Consider the following 24,436-nt stretch of genomic DNA (forward strand, 5'->3'; position numbering starts at 1 on the left):
AAAAATTGTGCAGGGGTGGGAACATTCACGTGACTACGATGACGTCGCCTCTGCACTCCCTGCTTACCTCCTGCTGTCTGTAGCTAGTCTGTACTAAGCTGCTGTCTCGTCCAGATTTTACCGTCTATTACGTTCGTGCTGTCTCTAATGACGTGCCCTATTACTGCTCTGTCAATGGCATCTTTCACAGTGCTGGTTCCTTAACACCTTCCGAGTCATGCCTCACCTCCCTCCACGGCGTTGTGCCTCATTCGACATGCGCCGTCGGTGATGTCTCATTCTTTTTACCGGTGCTCTGTTTGCATACCTCATTTATTTATATCAACTGGACCTTTCAAGATGGATAGCATGTCTAAGCGTGGATCTGACCCTGAAACCCGGAGGACATGTTTGTCTACTCTCAGGTCTCTGTTCGCCTACGGTGGCGTCGCCTTCGCTCTCGTCGCTTACTTCTTGCTGTATACTGTATATGTAGCTGCTGTCTCATCCGGATTCTACCATTTATTACGTCTTGTTGTCTCTGACAACGTGCCCGGTTACTGCTCTTTTAACTGCATCTTTCGCACTGCTGCTTCCTCAATGTCTCCCGACTCATGCCTTATCTCCTTCCGCACATTGTGCCTCGGCGCCGTTGGTGATGTCTCATTCCCTGCGATTACACATACCTTTCACTTTTGTTAGCTTGCTTTTCTTCCCGAAAACCACAACTCGTACATCAGTTTCCACCGTTGTCGTTCATTCCATTTTCCATCTGTTCCCACCAGCCTTTCGTTTTCACGTACATCAGTTTCCACCATTGTCATTCATTCCATTTTCCATCTGTTCCCACCAGCCTTTCGTTTTCACGTTCAGCTCCTCCTGCCGTCCGTCCTCCTTCATCAACATCTCATCGATAGGCTGAAAGAATGTCATCTCGTCGAAGTCACGCAGGATGCATATCGTTTCACGTCCTGAACTGCGTGAGAGAGCGACGTAAAGGTTGAATAGTGACATCCTCCCTCCAGGTGACGTGGTTATGTCTACGATAACGTACGTGATCGTCTGTCCTTGAGAATGGTAGTCTGTGAACGCATACGCTGCGGTCATCGGAATCTGTCAGTGGTTAACCTTTTTGCGTAGGATCTTTCTACCATTTGATGTTTGGACTGGCACTTCGATGTGAACGGTTTTTGACATCGGTTCGATTGGAATTACGCCATCTTGTAAGTCTTCAAGACTTGACATGCGCGTCCTCCCGAGCTTTACTAAAACGAACGCCGGCGATCTTTGCAATCTCACCACCGACGAGTTTGATATCGGTGGTTCATCTGGATGCAGGATGATGTCAACAATCTCGCCTCTCGTGCCGTTTGTGACATCAAGCTCTGTCTGCACGTTGACGGTAACCATGACTTTCATTCCTAACGCTATTTTGACTTCATCTGGCAAACCTCCCTTCTCCTTCTGTCCTTTACGTTTAGTCCTTTTACTGGCCATCACCAGCCGTTCTCTTGACGTCAAAGGTCTGCCATTTGTATGGTCTTCCGCAGGACATATGAAAAGCTGGACGCCATTGCGTTCGCAATGCTTTTTTGTTACAGCGTCATTCCACTGTGTGCGAACCGAATGGCGAGGTGTGACCAAAGCAGCTTCACCCCACTCTGGTGAGTCAAAATCTGTGGGTGGACAGCTGGAACTTGTAATGATCAGATCCTTCAGCATCTTCATATCCTCGCTGCGTACTTGTCCATGTCTCAAACGGTGAAGGAATTGCATCCATACTGAATCCGTTACATGCACCTGCTCCTCCAAAAGCACTACGATGTCGAAAGCCTCGAATATGCGTCAACCCAGACAGTCATCTACTGTGTCTCCCGCCGTCATGTCTGCTTCATAATACAACGCCGCGCTTCCCTTCTGCACCACAGGTGGAAATTGATGGAAGTCTCCACATAGTATAACATTTACTCCTCCGAATGATTGATCTCCATCTTCTGTTCCTGTCTTCATGATTGATATGTGTCTCGATAGCTTAGCCAGGAAAGCACGGGATATCATGGAGCATTCGTTGATTATCAAGTAATCGACATTTCGCCACATCTCCATGAGTTTTCGCCTGCTATCTCCCGACACCAGTCCTCCATTCTGAGAGATATCCCCTGCAGTGTGCGTAGTTTTCCCTCCTATCAAAGACACAGCAATGCCAGTGTATGCTGCTTTCATCAGTCTCGTACCTGCCTGGCAGGCATTGAACTGCTCGGAGATGGTTTGTATGACTTTGGATTTTTCCGTCCCACCTTCTCCGAGCATCAGCATGAGCAGTTGATGTGGCTGCCACCCTGCGAGCGTCTGTGCAATATGCCATGATACGATTTCAAATGCTCGTCTCTGATCGTCAAGCAGCATATGTGCATCGATCAGAGTTAACACCTTCTTCACTGATCTCTTCACGTATCAGAACATCAGCGGGAGATGATGTCACAATTGACGTTAAAGGGTGTACTGATCCTTGTAACTCTGATTGATGATGCCGTGGATCTTCCTCGGCTTGTGATGCACTATTTTGGATGAACACCGCTTGTCGCGATATTGCCTGCTTCCATTCATGCAAATGGACCAAATCAATTTCTGTTGCCGTTCTTGCTGATGGTCTTTGAATGGAAGGGAACGTCGTGAACAAACCCACCGATTCTGCTATCTCGACGGCGATGCACCCATGTACAATGTCGCTAAGCCGGGTTTGAGAGTTCTGAGCTTGTTCAATCATCTCTTCAGTGATTTCGGATTCCTCGTCACCTGCGACATTCACCCCCTCCTCCATGTCGTTTTTGTCCAAAGCCGCCGATAACTGCACGGAAGTCAGTGCATCCATCTCGTGCTCGTCTCGTTTCTCCACCTCTGCGGCATTCTTGCACTTATGGTAATGTTCCACATTTGTGATATGAGCAAGTGTCGCACTGTATGCACACTGAGTAAACTGTGACAGTGCTTCCTGCCATGTCGGAAAGCTTTCTTTCAGATCTCCAACCTCATGCCAAGGCTTGAACAGGAGGAGCATTGATGCGCAGTAGAACTTGTACTTGTCTGGGTCATCTCGTCGAGGAAAATATTGGCCAACAAAATCCGGTATGGTGTTGTGTCCTCTTCTCCTAATGATGCGAACTGCATCGGATGCCTTTGGATGACTAGGCAGGTATCTGATGCCTTCATGTCTGTATCTTGACGTGCGTTCATATTCTTCATCGTTAAAGGCTACATCACCCATATGTGCGTGTTCTTGTTCTGAACGTCCACTTTTCGGCTGCTCATATGTATCCATGAACATCTCCATAACATTGTAGCTTTCCAGTTCGACTCCTCATAGTTGATAGTCCGTGATCTGTGTTTGTGTAACAAGACTGCCATGTGAGTTCGCTTCAATCAATAACGTGCCGTCCTTGGACATCATTAACAATTGCAAACACTTTTCGTCTATATATGATAGCCTACCTCGGTTACCTCCAGCGATGACATGTCTGTGTTGGTCTGCACTTCAGCATGGTCACTGCTAATTCTACGGTCTCTGCACCTCAAGATAGATGGGTGCATTATCGTAATTTACGATGACATTGTTGCTCATCTGCCATTCCGATGCAATGCAGGATATGCATTCAAAAGCACTTCTGCAAAAGACGTCCAGTAAACTGTGATGTAGTGATGTGATTTGACGACATCTCCCCATCCCATCAAATAAGAGAAAATCATAGGGGCTGGCATCTCCTGCTGACGATTAAGAATGTTCACCGAACGGAACAACAGCATGCACGTCTGTTCTTGGATCTGATGGATGTACGTCTCATCCTCGTAATGATATATGAGGCCTTTCGCTAACAACGCGGAGGTATTGTACGAACGGCCCTGTTTCTTAGCAGTGTAACCCGTGACATAAAATGTGATGTTGTTCGTCTCCTCGCAATTGGTGAGTAACTTGCCATCATTGTTGCATCGACAATTGACAGTGATTGCTGGGATGTAACCATTGAGATATCCATACATTCGCTTAGGCTGCCACTGTCCTTTCTCGTCAACCATGTCAACTTGCGATAGCGTCCAAGGTGCACGACATTTGCATTTCAGAACACTGTATCGATTGGTGCGCAAACAACCTCGTGTGCAGGTGTGAAGCTGTTTCGTTCTTACCACTCGTTTCTCTAAACTCGCCACTTGCTCCCAGTAATCATCTGCATCGTGATTAGAAGGTCGACAGTAAGCAACATCTGCTTCTGATGGAAACTGCTGCATCGCCTCCGCTGATGACAATCCATCAACGTGCGCCCTGAAGTTTGCTTTGATAAATGCTATCATTTTCCCTCGGAATTCTTCGCTGAGAAGCAGTCTTGACATTTCGTCCGATGATGGCGAGTTCTTCAACCATATCAACATATGCAAGTGTAATGTTCCATGGCCTTGACTTTCCACCGTCCCAAAATATGTGTTCATGAATCCGAAAATACCGATCTTTTGCTTGATACGCCCAAACGGTAACACCTCCACTCCGAAAAGAGTTTCTATGATCGTTTGGATGGTGTAGTGGAAGAAGCGAGCCGCTGCAAATCCATCCGATGCGATGTTACACGCCCGCTGATCTTTCCCCGGACCAGCGGTACAAGCAAAGTGATCCATGTTTATATCTTCACCAACGAATAATTGTGCAACAGGATCATGTAGGTCATCTGGATTGATCGTAATATCCAGATGTTTGCCGGATTTAAGAAGATCGACGTTGACCAGATCTGGCTCCGTGGCCGGAACCTCGCAGAGTCTGATCCCATCACACGGCTTGCAGTGGCATGGAGATGTCTTTTCAAGGTACGTATTGCCGCATTTGAAGGTGCTTCATTGCGTGCTTCCTCGTCTGCTGCTCGAGACAGGTGTTCCAATGTTATTGTCCCCAGTATTCTCGCCACCCGGTTGTGCACGTTGCCCGTGATAACCAATGAACATACCTCGAGCAAGGGACCCAGCCGCGGCCACGCGGCGCTTCTCGAGTGCGAATTGAAGGCAAATAAGCAAGTCCGAGATGCGCCACTATCTGCGCCACATCTGCTCGTAAAACATGTGGCATCGGCGCAATGCGATCGTATTCTGCCATGCGAGTTCGCACGGTGATGTCGGGCTGAGACCTGGATGTTGCTGCCCGGATTGTTCTGTTTCACCTGGCAGTGATCAGAAGGATGGCCGGACTCCATGTAAGTTTGATCGGAATTATGGCATGTTAGCCCCTGAAACGGGCCAAAAAGCCTCCGATTATCGACGATACAACATTCTTTCCTCGCTTCTTTTGCCGGCGATAGTAATCTTGAACCCCTGGTGAGAACATCACGAAGCCACCGTGGACATCTCTCGTCTGAGCGTATCCTCTCCATTCCGAACAGCAGGCTTGGTCGAGGCATCAGCAACTCACATGGACGGCTCTGCTCAATATCACCTGCTGTCCCACACTGGCCATCTTCGTGATTGCTTAAATCATGACATTTCTTCTGTCCTTCCTCACAGACCATCGGCCCAAGTGAAAATCAAGGATCGTTCGTGCCCTGTGTTCAGTGATGGCTACTGAGGACACTCTATTGTATGTGCTCTTAGAGCCTCTCCCTTCAAGTTGAGCGACTTTCCTGATGCAGGATCCCATTGTAGGGCGGGCCCCGAGGTAAGTCACAGACTATAGTGCACGATTGTTTCATGCAGCACTGACTGCTTTCTAGATCTTGGGGATGTTCTTTAATTGGGCTCTGCTAGGCATGCTCATCGTGCAAGTCTGTAAGAGCAGAACGTTGCATGTAACCATGAGCATGGCTGATTACCTGACGCAGACATCTATTACATCTGCTTTCCTCGAGATCGCTTCGCTATGAAATGCTTTGGTACGCATGCAGCACCATGCGTTTTGACACAGACCAGACGTCTTTTGTTCCAGTCTACGCCGTGTTGGCCTACGAAATAGTCCAAACCGGTCTCATTACAGCTGATGCATTTCATAATTGGGTGTATGGCTATGGTAACATCAAGGCCCTGGCCACTTTCTACAATGGCTGGTTCAGTGTCCCTGTCATGTGCGGCGTGTTATCAGCGGGGGTTCAAAGTTTTTTTGCGTGGCGCATCTACATGCTGTCAAGAGCTCATGTGCTGGTTGCGGGAATAGTTATCATATGCAATATTCTGTTTCTTCTTTTGCATTCTTATGGAGTTTCTCCAGGTTGCATTCAGACAGATGTCGGCTGCCATCGCCAGCGGTGTGAAGGTCCGTGAACTGAAGTAAATCAAACTGCGATTAATCTATCGCAAGCAGCTGAAACTATTGCCCTCTGCCGCCGATGAAGGACAAGTCACGCCTTACATTGATGTGCGAACTATTCCACGCCGATGTAGATGAACGTCCGACTGACTCAGAAACGATATTAGGCATGGCTTGCTGGAAGCGCATTTACGGATATAGTCATTGCTGTCGCCATGACATACCTAGTTAGTCAGTCTTACCTGCTTCCTGTCAAGGTCGTTGATTTCCGTTGCTCGATCAGCTGTCACGATCCAAGAGTGGCGTGAAGCACTCCGACGCCATGGTCAATCGACTCATCACTTTGGTCGTGGAGACTGGCTCCTTGACTGGTCAGTTGAGCGATCACTGACTCGTGATGAGTTTGCTCACTCGCTCCTCAGCAACTGTCGCTACAATCGACTTAATCCTCTTTACCGTGAAGCCGGTGTGTCCGTTCTTTTCCTGCAATCCTGCCACGTCTCAATCAAGAACCTTCAGAACACATTCCTCCATATGTGCCCGTGCGTCCGTCGTTGGATCTTTGTTATTCCTATTAACATGTTACTCAGAGTGCTGATGCTCTCAAAGTTGTGCGTCGTTAATTCTTATGCAGGATAAAAGTTCACTGTGGTTGTTAGGTATGCAAACACCCTGCTTATCAACTTCAACAATCGGGCCAGGATGATGCAATCCGGAGACGTTATCTCCATGTCTACTTTCAATGCTGCTAGTAACACGATTTTATCCGGGTCGGATTCAAAGCGCAACGACGGCGCCATCCCAAGCGATGCGTTCCATGTGGATGTTACGTAGGAGATATGTACAGGAGATGCACTGGTCAGACCACTACATATATCTTCTGCATGACATCGTCGCTAACTATACTTCACAGAAGGCTGACATGGTCTTCGCTCCTTCAGACAGTACCTCCAGCGGTTTCAAGGACCATCACAACCGTTCTATGGTTTGAGTTGTCCGTTCGCAATGTTGCATCCTGCCGCGATGAGCGCCCAATTCAATCAGTCTGCTTATGCCTTTCGATAGTTCCAATACAACGTCAACCAGTCGTATGCGAAAATATACATATACATATAAATATATACATAGTATATATAGGAGCTCAACCTCCCGACGTTACAGAGTGTTTGCACACTGAAGTGCTCACTGCTCGATGCAAAGGCTCGAGCCATGCGCTATGGTCTACGTTTCATACCTTTCACGTGTCCTTACAATACGTGCCGCTCGTATTAGCGCTTTTGGTTGTTTGAAAATGGGGGATTTCAATCCGGGCCTGTGAGCTCGTCAAAGCGCAGTTATCGGAGGAGGAAACGACGAAGCTGCAGTCAGACTCACATACACAGAGCATGTGCCGAAGATCACTGCAGTGTAAGGAGGGACAAATTCTGTTGAAGTTGAGGAGTCTCAGTTGTCCATCGCTATGTCTTTAAACGCGCCGTCAGGCACCGCCCGGCCCAGCCGAACTTGTCAGACATCTTTCGCTTCTTTCAACACCTCAGCGACTGCAACATCTGGTCTTGTGCCTCAGGCCCAACGTCGACCTCCTTATTGACGCCCTCGCAGCCGACTAAGGCTCCAACTATTTATACTATTTACACTGCTGAGGTGTAAATAAATAGTATATAGTAGATAGTTATCTATATGTCATATAAACAATTTATATAAAGTTTATATAGTTTTTTTTTGGTCCCATCTTTTGTTGGAGTTTTACTCAACTGTGAGCAGCCTTTGTGATTGTTGAGGCCTTTAAGGACCTGTAGCACATGACAGTGAGCAGAAAACAAGCATTCAATGTCAACACTTGCACCAGGAATGACCAGAAAATCTTATGTCATACAAGAAATGACAAGAAACTCATGTTCATGAACCTACATGATGATAAACTGTCAATAATGACTTCTGTTGAACACTATGACTTTTAATTGGCTCACTGTTGTGCTGTCAAATCTAGCAATTGTGCACTCAATAACCCTATATCATCATAAAACTATTTATACTATATATATACATCTATTTACTATGTACAGGCCCAACTGTTAATAAACAGATATAGTAAACAGTTAAAACTATGTAACATAGTAAATAGATAGAAATGTTGGAGCCTTACAGCCGACCTTCTGGCAGCGTTTATTTGGGAGTCGTCAATCTGCAAGTGCCTCTCAAGAGGAGTCTCTTGCCTCTGGTGCTGTTGTTCATCACACCTCGAGTCTGTCTGGCTCTGCGGGTTCTTGCATCATGACCTGTTCGGCGTCGTCTTCTTCTGATTCGTCTTCTATGATCTCGGGCAACTCCTCCTCGATGTCTCAGCCTCTCGTTCCGCCCTCTACCCTCGAGATTCTAGTCTCGCATTTTTGGACGTCATTCTCTGTGCCCTTCCGTCTCAGCTGGCCCTCATTCCGTCAACGTGGTACCACCAGCTTGAGCTCGTGACTGCTGCTTTCTCTGGCCTCTTCCATGGTGTTCATGCGCGCCGGCCTGTACAGTCATTGTTCGTCGTCAGAGCTCCAAGTGCTTGTGACCTTCTTTGGATCTCTGCCCGTTCTCCATCGCTCAAGACGGCGTGACAAGAGAACGACGTATAGCCTATACGTCGTTCACTTATCACGTCGTCTGCTCTCGCTCCTCGTCATCTTGTCCCCGTCGTCTTCCTGTCGTTCATCATTGCCCTTCGTGTTTTGCTGTTGTCCGTCCATCACCTGCCCTGAGCTCTCTGGTCGCCCTCTCCTGCCTTTGTCACTGTCTTATTTCCAATTGTCTTCATATGATGCGCGTCTTTCTGTTCGTCATAATATTCGTCTTTTTCTGCTGCTGTAAGTCATTCATCCCTTGTATGCCCACATACGTTCTCATCACCATGTTCTAGATCAGACGTCTAGAGTTTTACATGTTTTTTCTATGCTCTTCTTGTCTATCTCTTCTTCAGTCTGGATCGTCTTAAATACCGTGATACCGCAGTGATGCCTTTTTACGTCTTTTGTTTGTAATGGTCTATTTATGCGTCCCGTTTCTCGTCTCATCTCCGGTTTTTCCTCTCTCGCTGTCTCTCATATCGTATAATATCGTAGTATCATATAGCCTGTTCATATCTCCCGTTCACAATATCTTTATGTGATTTGCCCTTTGACACGTACGAACTAATGTCCGGTATAACCAGGCTAGGTGCGCAGACATCTGTAGGACCGAGGTACGGAGATGTTCACTTAGAACACTGAAACTCCTATCATGGTTGAAGCTCGCGCGGTGTCGAACTATTTGCTCGCGTTATATACTGTTGTCTTATGTACTGCACTTTCATTCGTTGTGAGGGATGCAGTGATCCATTTTGTTGGCCTATACAATGTCAATAATGTAACATAGTTTGGCTGAATGTGAGACGGTCAGCAGCATGTTTACAAGCATCGAAATTCAGGTGAAGCATGAGAACAGTGGCATCATGCATAGTGAGACACTAACTAAGGCAATGTCCAAAATTGCGTTGTCAAGCATCCGACATGAAGGTGGAAGATTCATGAGAGAACGACTTGACGGGAGCATCGTCAAACTCATGATCTCTGTGCACAGTGGACGTGATAGTGACCGCCAAAGGCTTCATCGCAAATGATTGATCACCGCTAGCTGACGTGTCGGAAGCGGCTTCAAATGTCGAGATTGTGGTCGTTCCGTTCTGGGCCCATCCCATGCCGACGCGTACGTTGATGAGCATGAAGGATATGCCGGCGACGAAGACCCACGTTTCGCTGGTCACGAACTGCAAGTTGGATCGAGCCAAGTAGGCGACCATGAAGAAGATGGTCCATATTCTACGCATATATTTAGATTATAAAGCACCATAGAAATGTTGACCTTACGTGTAGAGCGCAGCGCTTTCGACAATTATAGCCATGACAGACTGAGTGCGTAGAAGTGTTAGGAGGAAACCACAATGTTTAATGATGCCGTACCGCCAGACTGCCACGTCTATGGCCTGAGACAGCCGAGTTGATTCTCCAAATACGCCAGGCGATCATAGCTGAAAGCATTCATTATGGATCGTTCTTGACAAACATCATCGGTTCCTATTTCGAAACGTACTTGTGCAATATACATTGGTGCTGTCCCGTTTCAGAATTTATTCAGTGTGACGACTTCGAAAGAACCACTGATGGTCCATACCAGAGTGTTAATACCGCGCCACTAGTCAGCCAGCGGCCCAAAGCAGAGATGAAGACGTCTTCGCCGATATGGGTCTTCGATATTTGGTAAATAGATCCAATACCGCACACTATATTTTGCCGTCAGTTCTCGCTCATTAGCTCGTGAGTAGTTCCCCTCACCAGTTAAGCCGACAAGTGTACATAGAGGAAATATGACTACCTCCTTGTTGAACGCCCACACGATCCAGAGGCGGCATATCTACGACCACAGGATGTCAGTCATATCAAAAGGCGTTAGATGATACGAACCCACAATCATAGCATCGTTGATCGTGGCTGTAAAGGCAAGCGCGGAAGTTTGAATGAGTTCCGTTGGTTGTGACACATCGGCGTAAAAGTCCGACGGTGCACTGCCGCCTTTATAGTATACAAAGGCTTTGAACAGTCGCGTGATGGCCACGATCCAATGCTATCAGTGACTCTGGTCAGACGATAGCCAACCCATGATGACAACAGAACTGACCACGGTATTAGAGAGGAATATAAGTACGGCGGCGAGCAAAAAAATCCTGATTGACTTCCGAGTCCGCGATGTGGAATCTGACTGCTTCCGGCCTCCATATGCTCCCAGATCCTTCTGGCGACGAAACAAGAGATAGAAGGAGACTACGGAGAGAGTGAAGAAGATGCCGTGGAAAAAGCTTTCTATGCAGATGGTCGCAAGCTCTGCAGGTATGAGAGGGACATTTCCCATGGCAAAACGATCGACTCTCGACGGGCGTTTATATCTGGGGAAGGGTTAGGAACCTCATTCTATGACTGTGCTTCCTCCATTAAATACGTTCAGGCGTGCGATTTTCGAGGTAGACGCTGGCGTATCTGTCAGTATCATGATGAAGTACGTCAACACAGCTGGCTGAGTTCATCAGCTGACAATCTATCACGCCACGAGTCCGTTGCTGCGCTGCCTATCTGCTAACGCCTTTCATCGACGCTCTAGGTTGTGAGTGTGACTACAGATGGTTTTCCGCTAATCTTTCCGGGCACCTGCTTCGCCAAATCAGAGCATACGAACGACGCATCAGCAATGATAACGCACTTTCGAGAATGAGGAATTGAGCTATCTCTGGCAGTGCAACGCCATAACAGATTGCGATGAGCAATGATGTTATCGAAACGCCATGATTCTAAGCGCCCGGTCATTGAACACTATCAATGTCAAATAGTTGAATGCCGCACGATGTGGTAAGCGGCCTTGTCGTGGGCGTCCTCGCTTTGAGCAGCACTAAAAAGAATTCCAAAAATCGATTAATAGTTCTGGAGAGTGGACCGGCCAGGGTCAGCCATATAAACAGCAACCTGCAGAGCCAGAGCAGAAAATTGTCTCATCTAAGATGAACCCTGCGGCCCCTGTGCGCCACAATGGTCCCACGAGTGCCACCACGACGGTGGCACTCGTGCGCCTAAGTTGACATCGCTCCGTGAAGGTCGCTGATGCTGTCGCGCCGCCCTCGTGAACGGTCGACACGGTCTCACGGCACATGCATCTAAGCGTGAGAATGTCAGATGAGTACGTTGCTCAGTTGGAGTCTGTGAGGGTGTCCTACACGTTTTCTTCAACGTGACAGCAGGCACATACAAGTACAGATCTGACCTGCCAGCACCACATGACTCTGAATCCCTTCTTCAGCCATGCTTGCAAGGCTCGTCCGAATTAGATGCCGCTTGCGATACGTGCTGCCAAGATCTATGGAGGAACAGAATTACTCGGGGCCCAAGCGGTTGGAGAACACATTCTAGAGCTTCCATCCCAGGCGACTCTGACAGTCGTTTCCCAAGTCTGCGGACACGAAGTCGGCTACTGGAGCCAAGGCGAGTGGTTCCCTGCTCGCGTCAAAAAATTGGCAATGTTCCAGCGCTTCCTACCATGCAAGGCGTACGTGACTATGCGTATTTTATGTTTTTAAGCTCCAGGATTTGATCACATCGTAGACCGTGTCATCGATATCTTCCTGCAACACTGCTGGGCTGTGGATAGAGATGCGCTAGTCCAAGGATGCCATACTATATGTAGCGTACCGTCATCCCATAACGTCATGAGCATCATGAAGCTGACTGCAACAGAATGGAAGATTGGATGGCGCCGAGATGCTCGATGTTGCGCGATCTTTGTAAGCACATGTGCGTACATTGTCTCAGCTGCTAATATAAGATGACCATCTGGGAATCTGATGCTTGATGGCGGTGCGTTCAAATGTTGAGAACTTGGCTGCTGCTCTGGCAATGCGCTCTCCGCGACATTGATATGTGTTGGATAAATTTTGCTTGTATGCGCATTGTCGAGCGGGTTATTGCATCCACTCATTTCACGCATGTCTGGACTGGGAACCGAAGCAAAGCTCCATGAGAATACATCCGTAACGGATATCCATAAAGCCGAAGGGTTGCGTGTGGCAATTATAACGCCGAAACATTGCGTAAATGCAAAATTTGCGCCTTCATGAGCATGCACCGGTCTTCGAGATTAAGTCGGCCTGCTGGGGATAGATCGTCTTTGAGTACGTTGTTGCAACAGAGTCCTAGATGCATCATTAGGGGAACATGGGACAGGCGCACCGTGAGTCATTTGAACCGTGCAGAAATCGGAATATATAGGATACGTGCTGGGATACGACAAGGGTCATCAAATGAGGATCTCAAGGCCTCGTATCATGCGCAGCTGTCGAGTAGTGCCATCTGCACTCGCAGACTCTGCAGATGGCCTAGCATTGCCTGGGGTGCGTCGGCGGGTGAGAAGAGCGTCCTGATCAGGCAGCAGCAACACCTTTAAGGTAAACCGAAGTTAACGCATGCGATAAGGGCGTGGCAGGTCGAACATATGCGTCCATGGCGTTTAGTACACGAGTAGAGCCAATGCGGATTGTGCGCTACGCGATGAGCGTCGAGATTATATTTTGCCATTGAATTTCGCGTTTAGCTCGTGCTTTTGCTGGTTGAGAGAATATCTGTCTCGAGGCACTGTCTTCATGTGCAGGTCCCAGTTCCAGTTGCCGTTTCGGCTCATGGCTGTGATGTCTCAACACGCCATGATAAGCGAAAAGCGGGATGGCGGCGGAAGATGCGAGCTGTGCCTCGAGCATTTGGTGCCCCGCAGACAATCAGAGGAGTCACTGCAATGAGTGTGATTCACTCGATCGCATGGTGCACGTGCGCCAAACGAAGGATCCCGAGACAACAGAAGAGTTGAGGGACGTGAAGAGACTCGAGAGTGCAGTATCAAAGTGGCAGGTCGATACTTCGGAGGTGTGCACAGTGTCTGAGCTCATCCTTCGTCATCCTTTTTCTTCTTCCTTATTACTCCTCCTCTCGCTTGCCCCGTGTTTGGCGCGAAAAGCCGAAAGGGACGAACCAACGGTCTCCAGAGTGATTCATAATAGCATCCGGCGACCGACTGTTGTGCAGGCCTGTTCACAAGTCGAGCAATGCGCCTGTGCACGGGTTGGGTGAATGTCTTGATTTTGAAGTGCTGCTGTCCTTCCTGCCCGCAATGCCCGAGCGTGTGTAGCAATACGGCTGTGGGCCGCGTCCAGTTTGATCTTCTCCAGCGAAAGCAAACAAGCGAGCGAGTCTGGCACAGCTGATGAATGCCGGCTTCCAACGAGAGGGTCTGGGCCAGACGTTGCCAACAGGCGTGCGTGACCGTCGGCGGCTATGATCCGGCAGGAAAGTAGATGGAAAATCCGTGACAAGCGAGGCAGGACGGATGGACAAGAAGTAACTGTTTCGAGTGGAAGGGGAGGTGTCAACACGAGAAAGGCCAGACACACACACTTCTCACGACGTCTGTTTCCCTTCTCGTTGCCAGTGATGCAAGCTTGATTGGAAGCACAGACGACTCGTCATTGGGGTCGCGATAAGAGCATTGAGTAAGGACCAGCCTGAGAATAGGTACAGATAATCCCAACAATTTCTAGGTTCGGGATTTGTAGAGTCGTCAGCAGTCCAGAAGAAGGATTTGTCCCGGATGCATTGGAGCGAGATCGTGGCTGCGGTTTTTGATAAAGGGCCGGAGTTCGCCATCTCCGCGATCTGGAAGATCATCGGTGTGGACAGGGCATCTTGGAGCATCTGGACGCGATCTCGGAAATTTGTTTTGCAGGAGAGAGATAGGGCAGCCGATTGCCTGGGCGACGGCCCCCAGTGGGTTGGTCACTGGCGATCCGCTCTGGTTTATTGCGGTCCCTTGTCTGCATCTTCAAGCGGCTAGCAGCATATTTCGTCAGCGGCGACAAGCGTAAGGTTGCCCTGTAAATCTCTTCTAACGCGCAAGCCAATTTTGGACCGATGATACTAGGCTGGTGCTGCCGCAGGTCTTCCCGATGGGGAATGGCTTTTGCCAAGGCGAAAATCCACGAGGCTGTGAGACACGGAATAAAACGAATGTCTCAGCCTCGGTATATTGATGCGAGTGCTATGCAAAATACTTCTTCAACACGGAATAGAGTGGACGTCTACGATATATAAATAAAAGCCAAATACAGAATCCTTTACTAACTCACCTGGGCCTCGATATATTGATGCGGGTCACTGCTGTAACCAAGCGCTGAGGTGACAATCGTCGGACATGCATGTCCGGCTACGTGATTATGTAAGCAAAGCACGCACAGAACTACAAGTCCGCGTCCTACTTCCGTACAACTCTCAACAAGGGCACCGCAGTGCGTATGAGCTGGAACGCCTGCAAGCGCAGAGACTCGCGTGAGTGCACATAGTAATTCGCGCAGGCCCTCCACGGCTCGAGGTGAATCGTCGTTCCTCGCTGAATGGGCATTCGAAGGTGCGTTATGTTCAGATGGCTCCTGCTCCAGAGTCCAGCCTAGCGGGTAGCTGCTGCAATGGCACTTACAGCGCAGGTCTCACACAGTCCGTGACATATGAGGCACTCGCCCCAAGCAAGCGACATCCATCGCCCGACGTGCGGCCCAAGGGTCCGGCGCAGCGCATCGCAGCTACTACCGGGCGGACGGGCTTCTGGGTCCAGGACCTGAGCACTGAGGACGTGCCGTGCTGTGCGAACGAACGTACATGTTCGGAGGTGGTGCATGATCCAGTGCGGCCCAGCTCGCTTCGGTGCCGGCACGAAGGACTCGGAGGATATGCCTGTGCTGCTTCTTTTCGTGGCAGACGTCTTCAACGTGTCAGACGACATGGGTCACGACGCACCTACGCTCAACTTCGTGCTCGTGCGATCACCACGCTCCCATCGACGCAGCGGGTAGCAATACAGGAAATATCAAGTGATTGCGGTTCAAGTAAATCAGAATTAATTGGCAGTCCATCGTCGTACTCTCCCATCGTTGGAAGTGAAGACAGTAAGAGCAATATTGATGTACATAGTCGCATTACGCGGCGGGATTTTCCTGATTTGTGCCATTTTCTTCCGCGAACACGGCGAACCGGCTTGAAGCGCTTAGAGGCATTCTGAAAAATCATACCGACCAGTCATGCTATGGCTGCGCGTTCTCCTTTTTCTCCCATCATCCTGACTTCGGGTTTAGCTCATCGTCAACGGCGACACCGCAATCGCACGTTCGTCCCATCGCCATCCCGTAGATTCAACCTCAGTATCTTCCCACCTCCCTCGCGCGTGGGAGAAGTCGCATTCACACTTCTTCCGCTCGCGCACAGCCCCGCAGACGCACGCCTCGGACCGTCACTCCGTTTCGTTCATAAGCAGATTCTGCGATAGACTATCGCACCCCCGTAGGTTTGCGCGGTATCTAGCTTCATCATCGGCCTTGGAAGCTGCTTTCATCTTCCAATCGGATGCCTATTGCCTGAGATATTCCCAATTTCCCTTCGGTCGCAGGCGCAGGCCTCAAGATATTGAAAACAGGAGGAGGTTTCGCGCGTAATATGCTGGGCTGGGAGACATGGGAGCAGGCGGTGGTGCGCGGATCATAGATATGAACTGACTGGTGATCATTCTTCTGACAGGCTCGCTGCGTCGCGCGTAGATCATCTTCCTGCATTTGGACCTTGGGCGAAAGACTTTGCTGAGTCTCCTGACTCGTGGAGCAGCCGGCTTCGTCTCAACTATGTCTCGCCTCTTTCTCTTTGCTCTCATGTGCCTGACTCAGCCATGTTTACTCTAGAATTCTAGCTCAACATTGTTGGCCTTACACTTCTGCTCGCGTACTCACCATTTATCTGGGTATATTACCTCATCGTCTTCATGTGGTGACATTTTCAACGGACTACTCTCTACAGTCTGCTATGCCTACGATGGAGTTCAACTCAGCAATGACGACCTCCAGCATATCATTACCTACTCAAATGCCCCCTGCTAGTCTAATCAATGTTCAACTAGGCTTTCCTGGCGCATATTCATCCGCAACTGAACAATGCTGGTAAACCCTTTGCCTGTCACCCACGTGGATGGCTCTATCATGTGCCAGAGGTCCATCGGTATATTAATGCCCAACTATATCATGGTTGGGAATGGTCACTAGATTGTCCTGTCCTCTTCCTCATTGCTCTATCCCGCGACACCTCATGGCATCCTGATTCTGTTCTTGATATTGTACAGGACGATCTTGCCTCATGAGCGGTCAGACCTGTGCGCGTTCCAGCAAGCGTACTTCCAACCGGGCGACACAATCGTTATTCGCTGGTTCCTTTCTATGCTGTCAACTTTCCGGACCGTCATCTCCAATTGGCTGGTGGAGCGTCCTCAAATGTGCACATTGTATCCGATTAAGATGCTATCCAAGAGTTTATCTATGTGTCATGTCGGCGCATCGATGGGGTCTTTGACGCTCGGAAGGTGGTCTCCCTAGACGGCTGTTTTCGTTAAGACACTCACCACACAAGGTCTCCAACGCCTTCGTTGAGCACACAGCCTGTAGGCAGCGGATATATTCCGTCTGTGCTTCGCCGGATGTATCACCGACATTAAACATCGCGCAACGCATTCTCATGGCTCACTCTCCACCAACGAGGAGTGTTATTCAATTGATTGAAGTGCTTAGCGTACGGAATGACGAAATAGGCGCGGAATCCGGGCCTAACGGGTGAAAGGTGAGGCAAATTACAGCCTGCCTTTCACAATTGGTATAGACGTCTCTACGTTACTGAGCGGTCTGCGATGCGAGGATGACCTCCGTTAAGCTAAGCAATCGTACTGCTATCATGAATTACCTCGATTTATTCTAGCGAATTTCAGGTGTATCGCCTCAGCCGACATGTGATGGGTGAGTGTTGTTGAAACTCTGAAGTCTTACTAGTCGCTATTCGGTGGCCATGACTGAGACCCGCGATATCGTTGTATGTCATGGTCGATTATCTAGAATTCGAGAGCAAACATGGCTGAGTCAGGCACATGAGAGCAAAGAGAAAGAGGCGAGACATAGTTGAGACGAAGCCGGCTGCTCCACGAGTCAGGAGATTCAGCAGGGTCTTTCGCCCAAGGTCCAAATGCAGGAAGATGATCTACGCGCGACGCAGCGAGCCTGTCAGAAGAATGATCACCAGTCAGTTCATATCTATGATCCGCGTACCACCGCCTGCTCCCGTGTCTCCCAGCCCAGCATACTCAGACCCGCGAAACCTCCTGCTGTTTTCAACATCTTGCCAGATGCGTGAGGCCTGCGCCTGCGACTAAAGGGAAATTGGGAATATCTCAGGCAACAGGCGTCCGATTGGAAGTGATGGCCAAAAGCCTCTGCCGACTGTGTTATCAAGTTGTCGAACGGAGACTTACACTTTCCTGGACTATCTGGCCGGTGATCTGCGGGGCCGCACACGTACGTTCAAGGTATTCGGGTTGCTCTTCATATAACTCAGTTCCCATCGCTCGGATCCCCCATACCGGACTTCATTCAAAGGTTACGATGGATGTTACATGCACTTCTCTATGCGGGGCATTTCTATAATTGGTGTCTTGTGAGTGCTGTAGTATGTGCCAAGCCGGCGGGATGTTCTCTCTGCCTCCGGCAAATATGCCTTACTGCCTTCATGGACGTCGGCGCGGTGCCCGAAGATGATCTGATTACACAGGATTTGAGGATATACGTTAGCTTAGTATTTAAGTTAGACATGTTCACTATTGCAGTGCATTGCCAATCACCCTTGCGCGCCTCATCTGTCTCCCGGAGGACGAAGTTCCATGCCGCTCATTGTTTCCTTCCAGAGCCAGTATACCGGACCCCGGCTCGAGCGGGGAGTGATCTGCATCATTTCACCCAGCGGCCAATTTTCCCGATGACTGTCCCACTGTCTCTATCACGTTTGCAAAAGAAGAGGGGTCCGCTGGGCGACTTAATAGATGCCGCATAGGAAGGCACAGACAATCGCATGTCTCAATGCAAGCTTTCTTCGTGCTAATGGGCTACCATTTTCTCGTTCCTAGTCGGGGTCATGGACCGGCGCGATCAAAGTCGCAGATCTTTTCCCCTTCTCTCATGTACGCATACCGCTGTATATCTACCTTGCCATCTTTGCCTGACTCCATCATCTCGCGCTCTATCCCCGACATGTGCTACTACCTGCTCGCTTACACCGAGTATGGCTGCGGCCACCAACTCCTGGATCGCCGTAATTTTGTGCGGACGGCCTGTTCGTCGTGCATATGTTATTTCACGACTGACCAGAATATTGTGTACAGGTCGACTGCAATCGGGTGACATGCCGGCGGAGCAGGTTTCACAATGTTGACGAGCACGACTGCACGAACGAGTGTACGGAGGAATGGTCTGTAGGAAGATGCTGACAGTCCTGGTCGACGTTCTAACGCGCGCTGCAGGACGCTCCCTGACCAGTCACTTGTCATGAATTTATGCCCGGAGCGATGCAGGAACTGTCTAGGCACGGCTGGTGCTACGGCCAGTGGCTCCCATAGCCACTCTGATTGCACTATGTCTGATTCAGACGAGGAGGAGTAAGAGGAGGAGTAACGTAGAGGTAGATGAGAGCACTGAATTTCTTTTGCGTATTGGCTGTAAAACACGTACTTGTAGGTTTACCGAAGCGTTGAACATATGCGTAGCTCGTCTGCGGGCTAGAGTTATCTGGTACATATTATGCTGGAGCTTCGCTTTCCCAATCCAATTCGACTTCATGGCACAGGATCGTATGACAATTCCAACGCGGATTGCAGTCGAGAGGTCGCAGTACTGCAGAGCTTCCTGTCGTGCAAGATCTTTCCAGGTGTTCATAACCTACTACTTCGCGTCTGACATCCGGCCTTCTGCACTTGGGGCGAACTGATAGACCTCTGGGACGAGGATAAAACGGTGGACCGAGAATTTGCAGCTTATGGGAAACAGATATATGCTAAAACAAAAATGAGCGAATGCAGACAATTAGTTAAATGTTTACAGCGGTGTGAATACTCGCTTTGCGGCCGTGTAGTGTACAAAATATTGAGCCAAATTGCAGGTGTGGACGAGCTGAGAGATGTGCAAGCCGACTCTAGGCGAGCACTTCATGATTCTGGAGGCATTTAATCCTCTGGTCCCTGGAGCATTTGCAGTAGACGTTGGGCCAGGCCGGAACTTCAGCCTGGAACTGCTGGAGGGTATAAAAGCAGTCTTGCACCCTGCGGCGATGAAGCGGGTGAACAAGTGTCGGTGAGATGAGCGAGGGTCACATAGCGATAGAGATGATGAACGCATGGAATACAGGACAGCTAAAATTGGGTGAGATGTATTTTCCGGCTGCGAAACTGGTTGCACCACACGGTCGCTTGACTTGATGACGCTCCGGTCCTCGACGATCTTAATGTCTCTTCTGAGCGAGTCTGTTTTTCTCGCCGACTCGTATATCAGTTTAAACGATTTGCACGTAGCTGATACTGCTCTGGTTAACATTATCAGCAGATGGCTCGATGGAACACTTACCAAGATGTTCCAGCTTTGGGATGGACAATCAGCACGTAGAGAAAGCGAACCTGGGGCTGAACTAAGTCTTCCTAAGTTCCAGAAATTCACGTAACTTCCGATTGTTAAACTTCGACTGTTGTAAGGAAGCTACTAGCTGCTAGTAGCGATTGGCAGGGAATGCCCGTCTTTTTAGCGCCGTAGACTCAATGTATCCAAGCGCATGACTTGAACGAATATGGGGTCAATGGCGTAAACATGCACCATGACAGCCCCCCTTACAAGGGCTAATGGACGGCCTATGGGACTCGGGTAGCCGTCGTTCTTGACTCAACGTGCCACGAGAATGACCGCTCTATGAGCTATGACATTGTAGCGGTTCGTTTCAACACTGCCACCACCTACAGATCACGAAGGGCCCCACGACACCAGTGGCTGTCGTTGATCCTTGATCGTACCATCAGCGGACCTTCTTCATGGCTTTGACGCATGCACACCACCTTGCGATTCACTAGCGTGGTCGATGATCAGTCGCCGTGGCTACGGATTGTGTAATACCCCGGTGACAGTAGACACCGGGCCGACTGACGCTAAGATTGGTTCGCTGCGAGCAGATGGCTGGCGCGATCTTCATTCATGCTCATCAATCTGACCGTCACTCGGGTGCGCTCCTTCCCAATTCGCGGGATCTGCTGACGGATTTGAGGCAGCTTGGCGTATTTTGGTTCGATCTGGACGAACATGGTCTGTGTTTAATATGCGAGATTAGCAGGAACCCAGCTGAATTGTTACCAACCTGTTCACTCCCTTAATGTAAATACGACCACCGTAATGTCTTCCCACTGCACCGACATTTAGGAGAGAGCTGGCCGTCGCCTGCAATGTCAGATTTGGGGAGAGCGTACGAATGCCACTCACCGGCAGAATGACATACTCGCGAAACACCCCGTCTCCCATCTAGCGGCAGTCATAGACCTTGGTTACCGAAATGCTACTGCACTCGAAATGGCCACCGTAATATGTATCCACGAATTCAGCCCGAATCGCGCCCATTCGAGGTCGACGGGATGACGTGTCCCATGAACTCGCTCGATGCCAGCAGAATGATCATAATCGAAGCCAACGCACCTCCTCGTTCAAAATGTGACACATTGAGCTTCGTTGTCGGTCGGACTCTCCTGCTTGTCGTGTGGGTGACTTCGGAATACGGTTCCGTGCATCTTGCACTAAGCGGAGGAGATAATCGACAACCTCGGAATCATCGTTCTCTCAGCTTGCGTCGTCGGCCTGTCTTACGGTCTGGTCAAGGTGGCGAATATTTTTCGCGGCAATCGTCGGACATCGAGCGAAATGCATACTTAGACCGTCAATCGAAATGAACTGTTCATTGCATTGATGAGCTTCTGCACATTTGAATTGTTTCTTGCACTGTCAATTACGTGCTCATATAATTACTGAAAGACACTAAATCTCTAAAATTGTGTTATGCTCACCTTTCCACACCGTCCTAGTTGTTCTCGATGAGCCTTGGCTGTGGGAGAGTCACGGTGTTTACGGCGAGTGCTTGCCATCTCGGGCATTGCCGGAGGAGTCTGGATCGTAGATATACTGTACTTACATTCGCCTCGCTGGCGTTCTGTTCTCAAATTTTCCTGTTTCTGTCTGCATCACTCTGCTTCTCACCCACATCTTTTTATCTTTTTTACCTGCAGATTCTACTCAACATGAGCGACGAGCGAGACGCAGTGCAGTGCGACAGTGGCGTGTCTCATTCCGCTTAGTAAGCAATCGGTCGTTGTCCTCCTTCGGGGTCCCTCTATTTTACTTTCATGTATGTTAAGGGGCTCTTGAGATCCGCGACGATGCCAATGAGACCTTTCGCCTCGCCGGACCCGAAGTTCCGTTCCACCATTCTCTTTTTCAGCTTCCTACTAGATATTCATGCTCATCAACAACCGGGGAGAGCGGATAAAAGCTCGGTTTCATTGCTACAAGGCACTGTCAACTCTAAACAATCAAGTGCCTAACTATTTGGCTTGGCTGGACGGTATACTACCAACTTCGTCTTGGTACGTCTTTCGCCTTGCGTACAAACCTAGACCACCTGTCACTCGATCTACAGTACGAGCAGGACGGAGCCACAATGCTCCTGGTGAATGCCTTCGTGTCTCTCGTAAATTACGCCAGAATGCGACTGACTACGGAACCAGATATGCTGACGAACATTGTCTACATGTCACTCGTCCCGCGACTATCGTCTACATCTCATTCCTAGTTCTTCAACGTGAAGTCGTGCCGACCAGTTTCACGGCGGTCCTTTCCCGGCTCTATCGCTATATCTTCCTCTCTCAAAGCCTCATCGATGCCATCTCATTTATTGGGATGAGGCATCTACGCTTGAAGAATACGCATTTGAGTCTGAGCTGTTGACAGCATATCACTTCGGTAATCCTGCTGGATCGTAGGCCGTCGCTTGCCGTTCTCGCACAGCTGGGCTGGCATGCATGCTACTCATCCAGAAAGCAGTACATCGGTGCCACTTTCTTCTGCATGGCTCGGATTTCTGACCTCGCATGCAGTAACTTGCTGTATTGACCGGTCAGATACAATGGCCAGAGGATGTCACGCCGTCTCCTGCGCATCCCTCTCCCTCCACAATCCCCGCTCCAGCCGCGCCTGCTGTCCCCAATACTGCCCCAACGTCGGATTCGCGATCAGAAACAGTGAATGCTGATGCTACAGCAACGTATCCTCGCCCAGCTGCACAAGGGCAAACCACTCCAATTGCGTCATCGCGCACAGCCACTGTCACAGCTGAGCGGTCTTCATTCCTTCGCTTCCTCTGGCAGGACATCAGATCGGATCCGTCGGCGAGACTCCGTCGGTTCGTTACTGACCTCATATCGATTTTGATCACTGACGATGGTGCAGACTGCACTGACGGCGTATGGACGACCATATCACTTTTCCTGATATTCGTCTTCCGTATCGTCATCATCCTGTCCTCGCTCTCGGTTCTTCGTGGACTCGCTGTTCTCGTTCATCTGAATGGGGCGGATATACCGTTCTGCCAGAAGAGGTAGAAGCAGCAGTCTCTCCGCCGAGTATCTGACCGGAGCGACGTTGTGTAGGCTTAGCTTCGCACTTTGTGAATGGCACATACATCTACGATTTGACTACGTGAAACCGGATGCAAACCTTGTCGGAGACTTCCTCGGTTGTCCGAACATCGTATTAGATGTAGAGCCCCCACGTGAGTTCCAAGACGTGTTGGCGAGCTGATGCATTCACCGCTCAGAGTGGATCTATGCCGTCGCTGCAACTATGCTTTTCTAGTTCCTTCCTGCGTGCCTTGGAAGTTGGAGTCGGGAGGTAGATAGATTGGGTCAGAGCATGTTCTATATCATGCGACGTGTAAACCCTCGGTTCTGTTCGGGGATCAGGAATCAAGTCACCATCAAGCAAGCAATGTTCAGTAAGCAATGATTGTCGCGGAGTCTCGCTCTCCCATAAGCTGTTCACGTTTGAGGTAAGTTAGAACGAACTGATGGCTAGGTTGCCCCTCTCTTGCCTTGATTGTACAGGCGAGCCTCCTCTCCCAACTGTTTATTGATTGCTCTTTCACGGAGTCTGGTATCTCATGATGTTTGCGATCATTTGGTTTCACGCAAAATGAGCAGGTCCTCCGAGCTTCGGGACCTGCGAACACGTTCAAACTTTCATACGAATCCAGCTCAGATCTAGGTACTCAATGTCATGATTGCATACTGCTGAGGATGATGGGGTTGAGCTTCACGTACAAACGAATTTCACGCGACGTTCCTGTACGGAGACCCACTCGATATGAGGTCAATCACGTTAGGTATCCTTCGACAATTCGAAACCTTTCCATTGCAAAGTTTTTGGGTATAGTACAAAAGATCCTAATTGTGAACGTGATATGCTGCCGGAGCATCCAGACTCGAAACTAGTGTACAACGCGAAGCACGCTCCAAAGCGTCGAGATATGACAGATAGTAAAGCAGATTCCATTGATTTTGCACTGCGTGATTAAGCCAGTCAGTAATTGCACGCGATGCATCATAACCAAGATAGGCGAACTCACCATTGTAATGAATATACCATCGAATGCAAGA

The 24,436-nt window shown here is 49.4% G+C and overlaps 11 protein-coding genes across 11 annotated transcripts; 5 read left to right on the forward strand and 6 right to left on the reverse strand.

Moving 5' to 3' along the window:
* Positions 1 to 621: 621 nt before the first annotated feature.
* Positions 622 to 1,086, reverse strand: LAESUDRAFT_694553 (uncharacterized protein; the record flags this gene model as incomplete). Its single annotated transcript, XM_040906204.1, has 2 exons — positions 622 to 665; positions 783 to 1,086. The coding sequence occupies one exon, from the start codon at positions 1,084 to 1,086 to the stop codon at positions 784 to 786; it is 303 nt and encodes a 100-aa protein (XP_040767745.1). The 3' UTR covers positions 622 to 665; position 783.
* Positions 889 to 2,112, reverse strand: LAESUDRAFT_796731 (uncharacterized protein). Its single transcript, XM_040913978.1, has 2 exons — positions 1,948 to 2,112; positions 889 to 1,893 (listed from the first exon to the last, which is right to left on the reverse strand). The coding sequence occupies exon 2, from the start codon at positions 1,753 to 1,755 to the stop codon at positions 1,096 to 1,098; it is 660 nt and encodes a 219-aa protein (XP_040767746.1). The 5' UTR covers positions 1,756 to 1,893; positions 1,948 to 2,112; the 3' UTR covers positions 889 to 1,095.
* A 1,482-nt stretch (positions 2,113 to 3,594) lies between these two features.
* LAESUDRAFT_645823 (uncharacterized protein) lies at positions 3,595 to 4,260 on the reverse strand (the record flags this gene model as incomplete). Its single annotated transcript, XM_040903942.1, has 1 exon — positions 3,595 to 4,260. One exon carries the CDS (start codon positions 4,258 to 4,260, stop codon positions 3,595 to 3,597), a length of 666 nt encoding a protein of 221 aa, XP_040767747.1.
* A 171-nt stretch (positions 4,261 to 4,431) lies between these two features.
* On the reverse strand, positions 4,432 to 4,707 carry LAESUDRAFT_626641 (uncharacterized protein; the record flags this gene model as incomplete). The annotated part of the gene is made up of 1 exon (XM_040903345.1): positions 4,432 to 4,707. A coding segment is annotated over one exon (276 nt), but the record flags the coding sequence as incomplete, so codon positions are not given.
* A 1,013-nt stretch (positions 4,708 to 5,720) lies between these two features.
* On the forward strand, positions 5,721 to 7,084 carry LAESUDRAFT_796739 (uncharacterized protein; the record flags this gene model as incomplete). The annotated part of the gene is made up of 9 exons (XM_040913979.1): positions 5,721 to 5,775; positions 5,829 to 5,879; positions 5,933 to 6,176; positions 6,223 to 6,256; positions 6,418 to 6,477; positions 6,534 to 6,621; positions 6,673 to 6,716; positions 6,770 to 6,796; positions 6,893 to 7,084. Coding segments are annotated over 9 exons (795 nt in total), but the record flags the coding sequence as incomplete, so codon positions are not given.
* Positions 7,085 to 8,648: 1,564 nt separating this feature from the next.
* LAESUDRAFT_468754 (uncharacterized protein) lies at positions 8,649 to 9,274 on the forward strand. The gene is made up of 2 exons (XM_040902585.1): positions 8,649 to 9,099; positions 9,153 to 9,274. Exons 1-2 carry the CDS (start codon positions 8,744 to 8,746, stop codon positions 9,163 to 9,165), a joined length of 369 nt encoding a protein of 122 aa, XP_040767750.1. The 5' UTR covers positions 8,649 to 8,743; the 3' UTR covers positions 9,166 to 9,274.
* Positions 9,275 to 9,621: 347 nt separating this feature from the next.
* On the reverse strand, positions 9,622 to 11,234 carry LAESUDRAFT_694554 (uncharacterized protein). The gene is made up of 8 exons (XM_040906205.1): positions 10,946 to 11,234; positions 10,736 to 10,891; positions 10,603 to 10,681; positions 10,442 to 10,550; positions 10,361 to 10,380; positions 10,231 to 10,298; positions 10,138 to 10,178; positions 9,622 to 10,089 (listed from the first exon to the last, which is right to left on the reverse strand). Exons 1-8 carry the CDS (start codon positions 11,174 to 11,176, stop codon positions 9,768 to 9,770), a joined length of 1,026 nt encoding a protein of 341 aa, XP_040767751.1. The 5' UTR covers positions 11,177 to 11,234; the 3' UTR covers positions 9,622 to 9,767.
* A 3-nt stretch (positions 11,235 to 11,237) lies between these two features.
* LAESUDRAFT_711842 (uncharacterized protein) lies at positions 11,238 to 15,701 on the forward strand (the record flags this gene model as incomplete). Its single annotated transcript, XM_040906875.1, has 15 exons — positions 11,238 to 11,320; positions 11,423 to 11,425; positions 11,738 to 11,879; positions 12,168 to 12,358; positions 12,497 to 12,593; positions 13,018 to 13,039; positions 13,078 to 13,199; positions 13,457 to 13,629; positions 13,885 to 13,979; positions 14,028 to 14,113; positions 14,146 to 14,263; positions 14,397 to 14,622; positions 15,207 to 15,259; positions 15,291 to 15,503; positions 15,544 to 15,701. 15 exons carry the CDS (start codon positions 11,238 to 11,240, stop codon positions 15,699 to 15,701), a joined length of 1,782 nt encoding a protein of 593 aa, XP_040767752.1.
* Positions 15,702 to 18,809: 3,108 nt separating this feature from the next.
* On the forward strand, positions 18,810 to 19,192 carry LAESUDRAFT_694558 (uncharacterized protein; the record flags this gene model as incomplete). Its single annotated transcript, XM_040906206.1, has 2 exons — positions 18,810 to 19,025; positions 19,088 to 19,192. The coding sequence occupies exons 1-2, from the start codon at positions 18,885 to 18,887 to the stop codon at positions 19,190 to 19,192; spliced, it is 246 nt and encodes an 81-aa protein (XP_040767753.1). The 5' UTR covers positions 18,810 to 18,884.
* A 1,698-nt stretch (positions 19,193 to 20,890) lies between these two features.
* LAESUDRAFT_711844 (uncharacterized protein) lies at positions 20,891 to 21,880 on the reverse strand (the record flags this gene model as incomplete). Its single annotated transcript, XM_040906876.1, has 6 exons — positions 20,891 to 21,031; positions 21,093 to 21,176; positions 21,219 to 21,257; positions 21,429 to 21,526; positions 21,659 to 21,728; positions 21,794 to 21,880. 6 exons carry the CDS (start codon positions 21,878 to 21,880, stop codon positions 20,891 to 20,893), a joined length of 519 nt encoding a protein of 172 aa, XP_040767754.1.
* A 77-nt stretch (positions 21,881 to 21,957) lies between these two features.
* Positions 21,958 to 22,815, forward strand: LAESUDRAFT_468930 (uncharacterized protein). Its single transcript, XM_040902586.1, has 2 exons — positions 21,958 to 22,080; positions 22,142 to 22,815. The coding sequence occupies exon 2, from the start codon at positions 22,242 to 22,244 to the stop codon at positions 22,728 to 22,730; it is 489 nt and encodes a 162-aa protein (XP_040767755.1). The 5' UTR covers positions 21,958 to 22,080; positions 22,142 to 22,241; the 3' UTR covers positions 22,731 to 22,815.
* Positions 22,816 to 24,436: the final 1,621 nt, after the last annotated feature.

Source organism: Laetiporus sulphureus (assembly GCF_001632365.1).
Source record: "Laetiporus sulphureus 93-53 unplaced genomic scaffold LAESUscaffold_6, whole genome shotgun sequence".
NCBI classification, from domain to species: Eukaryota; Fungi; Basidiomycota; class Agaricomycetes; order Polyporales; family Laetiporaceae; genus Laetiporus; species Laetiporus sulphureus.

Coding starts and splice junctions, on each gene's coding strand:
- LAESUDRAFT_694554 (XM_040906205.1), bottom strand. CDS start 11,176: ATGGGAAATGTCCCTCTCATACCTGCAGAGCTTGCGACCATCTGCATA. Junction 10,299..10,360: donor CACCAATGTATATTGCACAA/GTACGTTTCGAA, acceptor GAATGCTTTCAG/CTATGATCGCCTGGCGTATT. Junction 10,179..10,230: donor ATAGACGTGGCAGTCTGGCG/GTACGGCATCAT, acceptor CTACGCACTCAG/TCTGTCATGGCTATAATTGT.
- LAESUDRAFT_796731 (XM_040913978.1), bottom strand. CDS start 1,755: ATGCAATTCCTTCACCGTTTGAGACATGGACAAGTACGCAGCGAGGAT.
- LAESUDRAFT_468754 (XM_040902585.1), top strand. CDS start 8,744: ATGGTGTTCATGCGCGCCGGCCTGTACAGTCATTGTTCGTCGTCAGAG.
- LAESUDRAFT_468930 (XM_040902586.1), top strand. CDS start 22,242: ATGCTCATCAACAACCGGGGAGAGCGGATAAAAGCTCGGTTTCATTGC.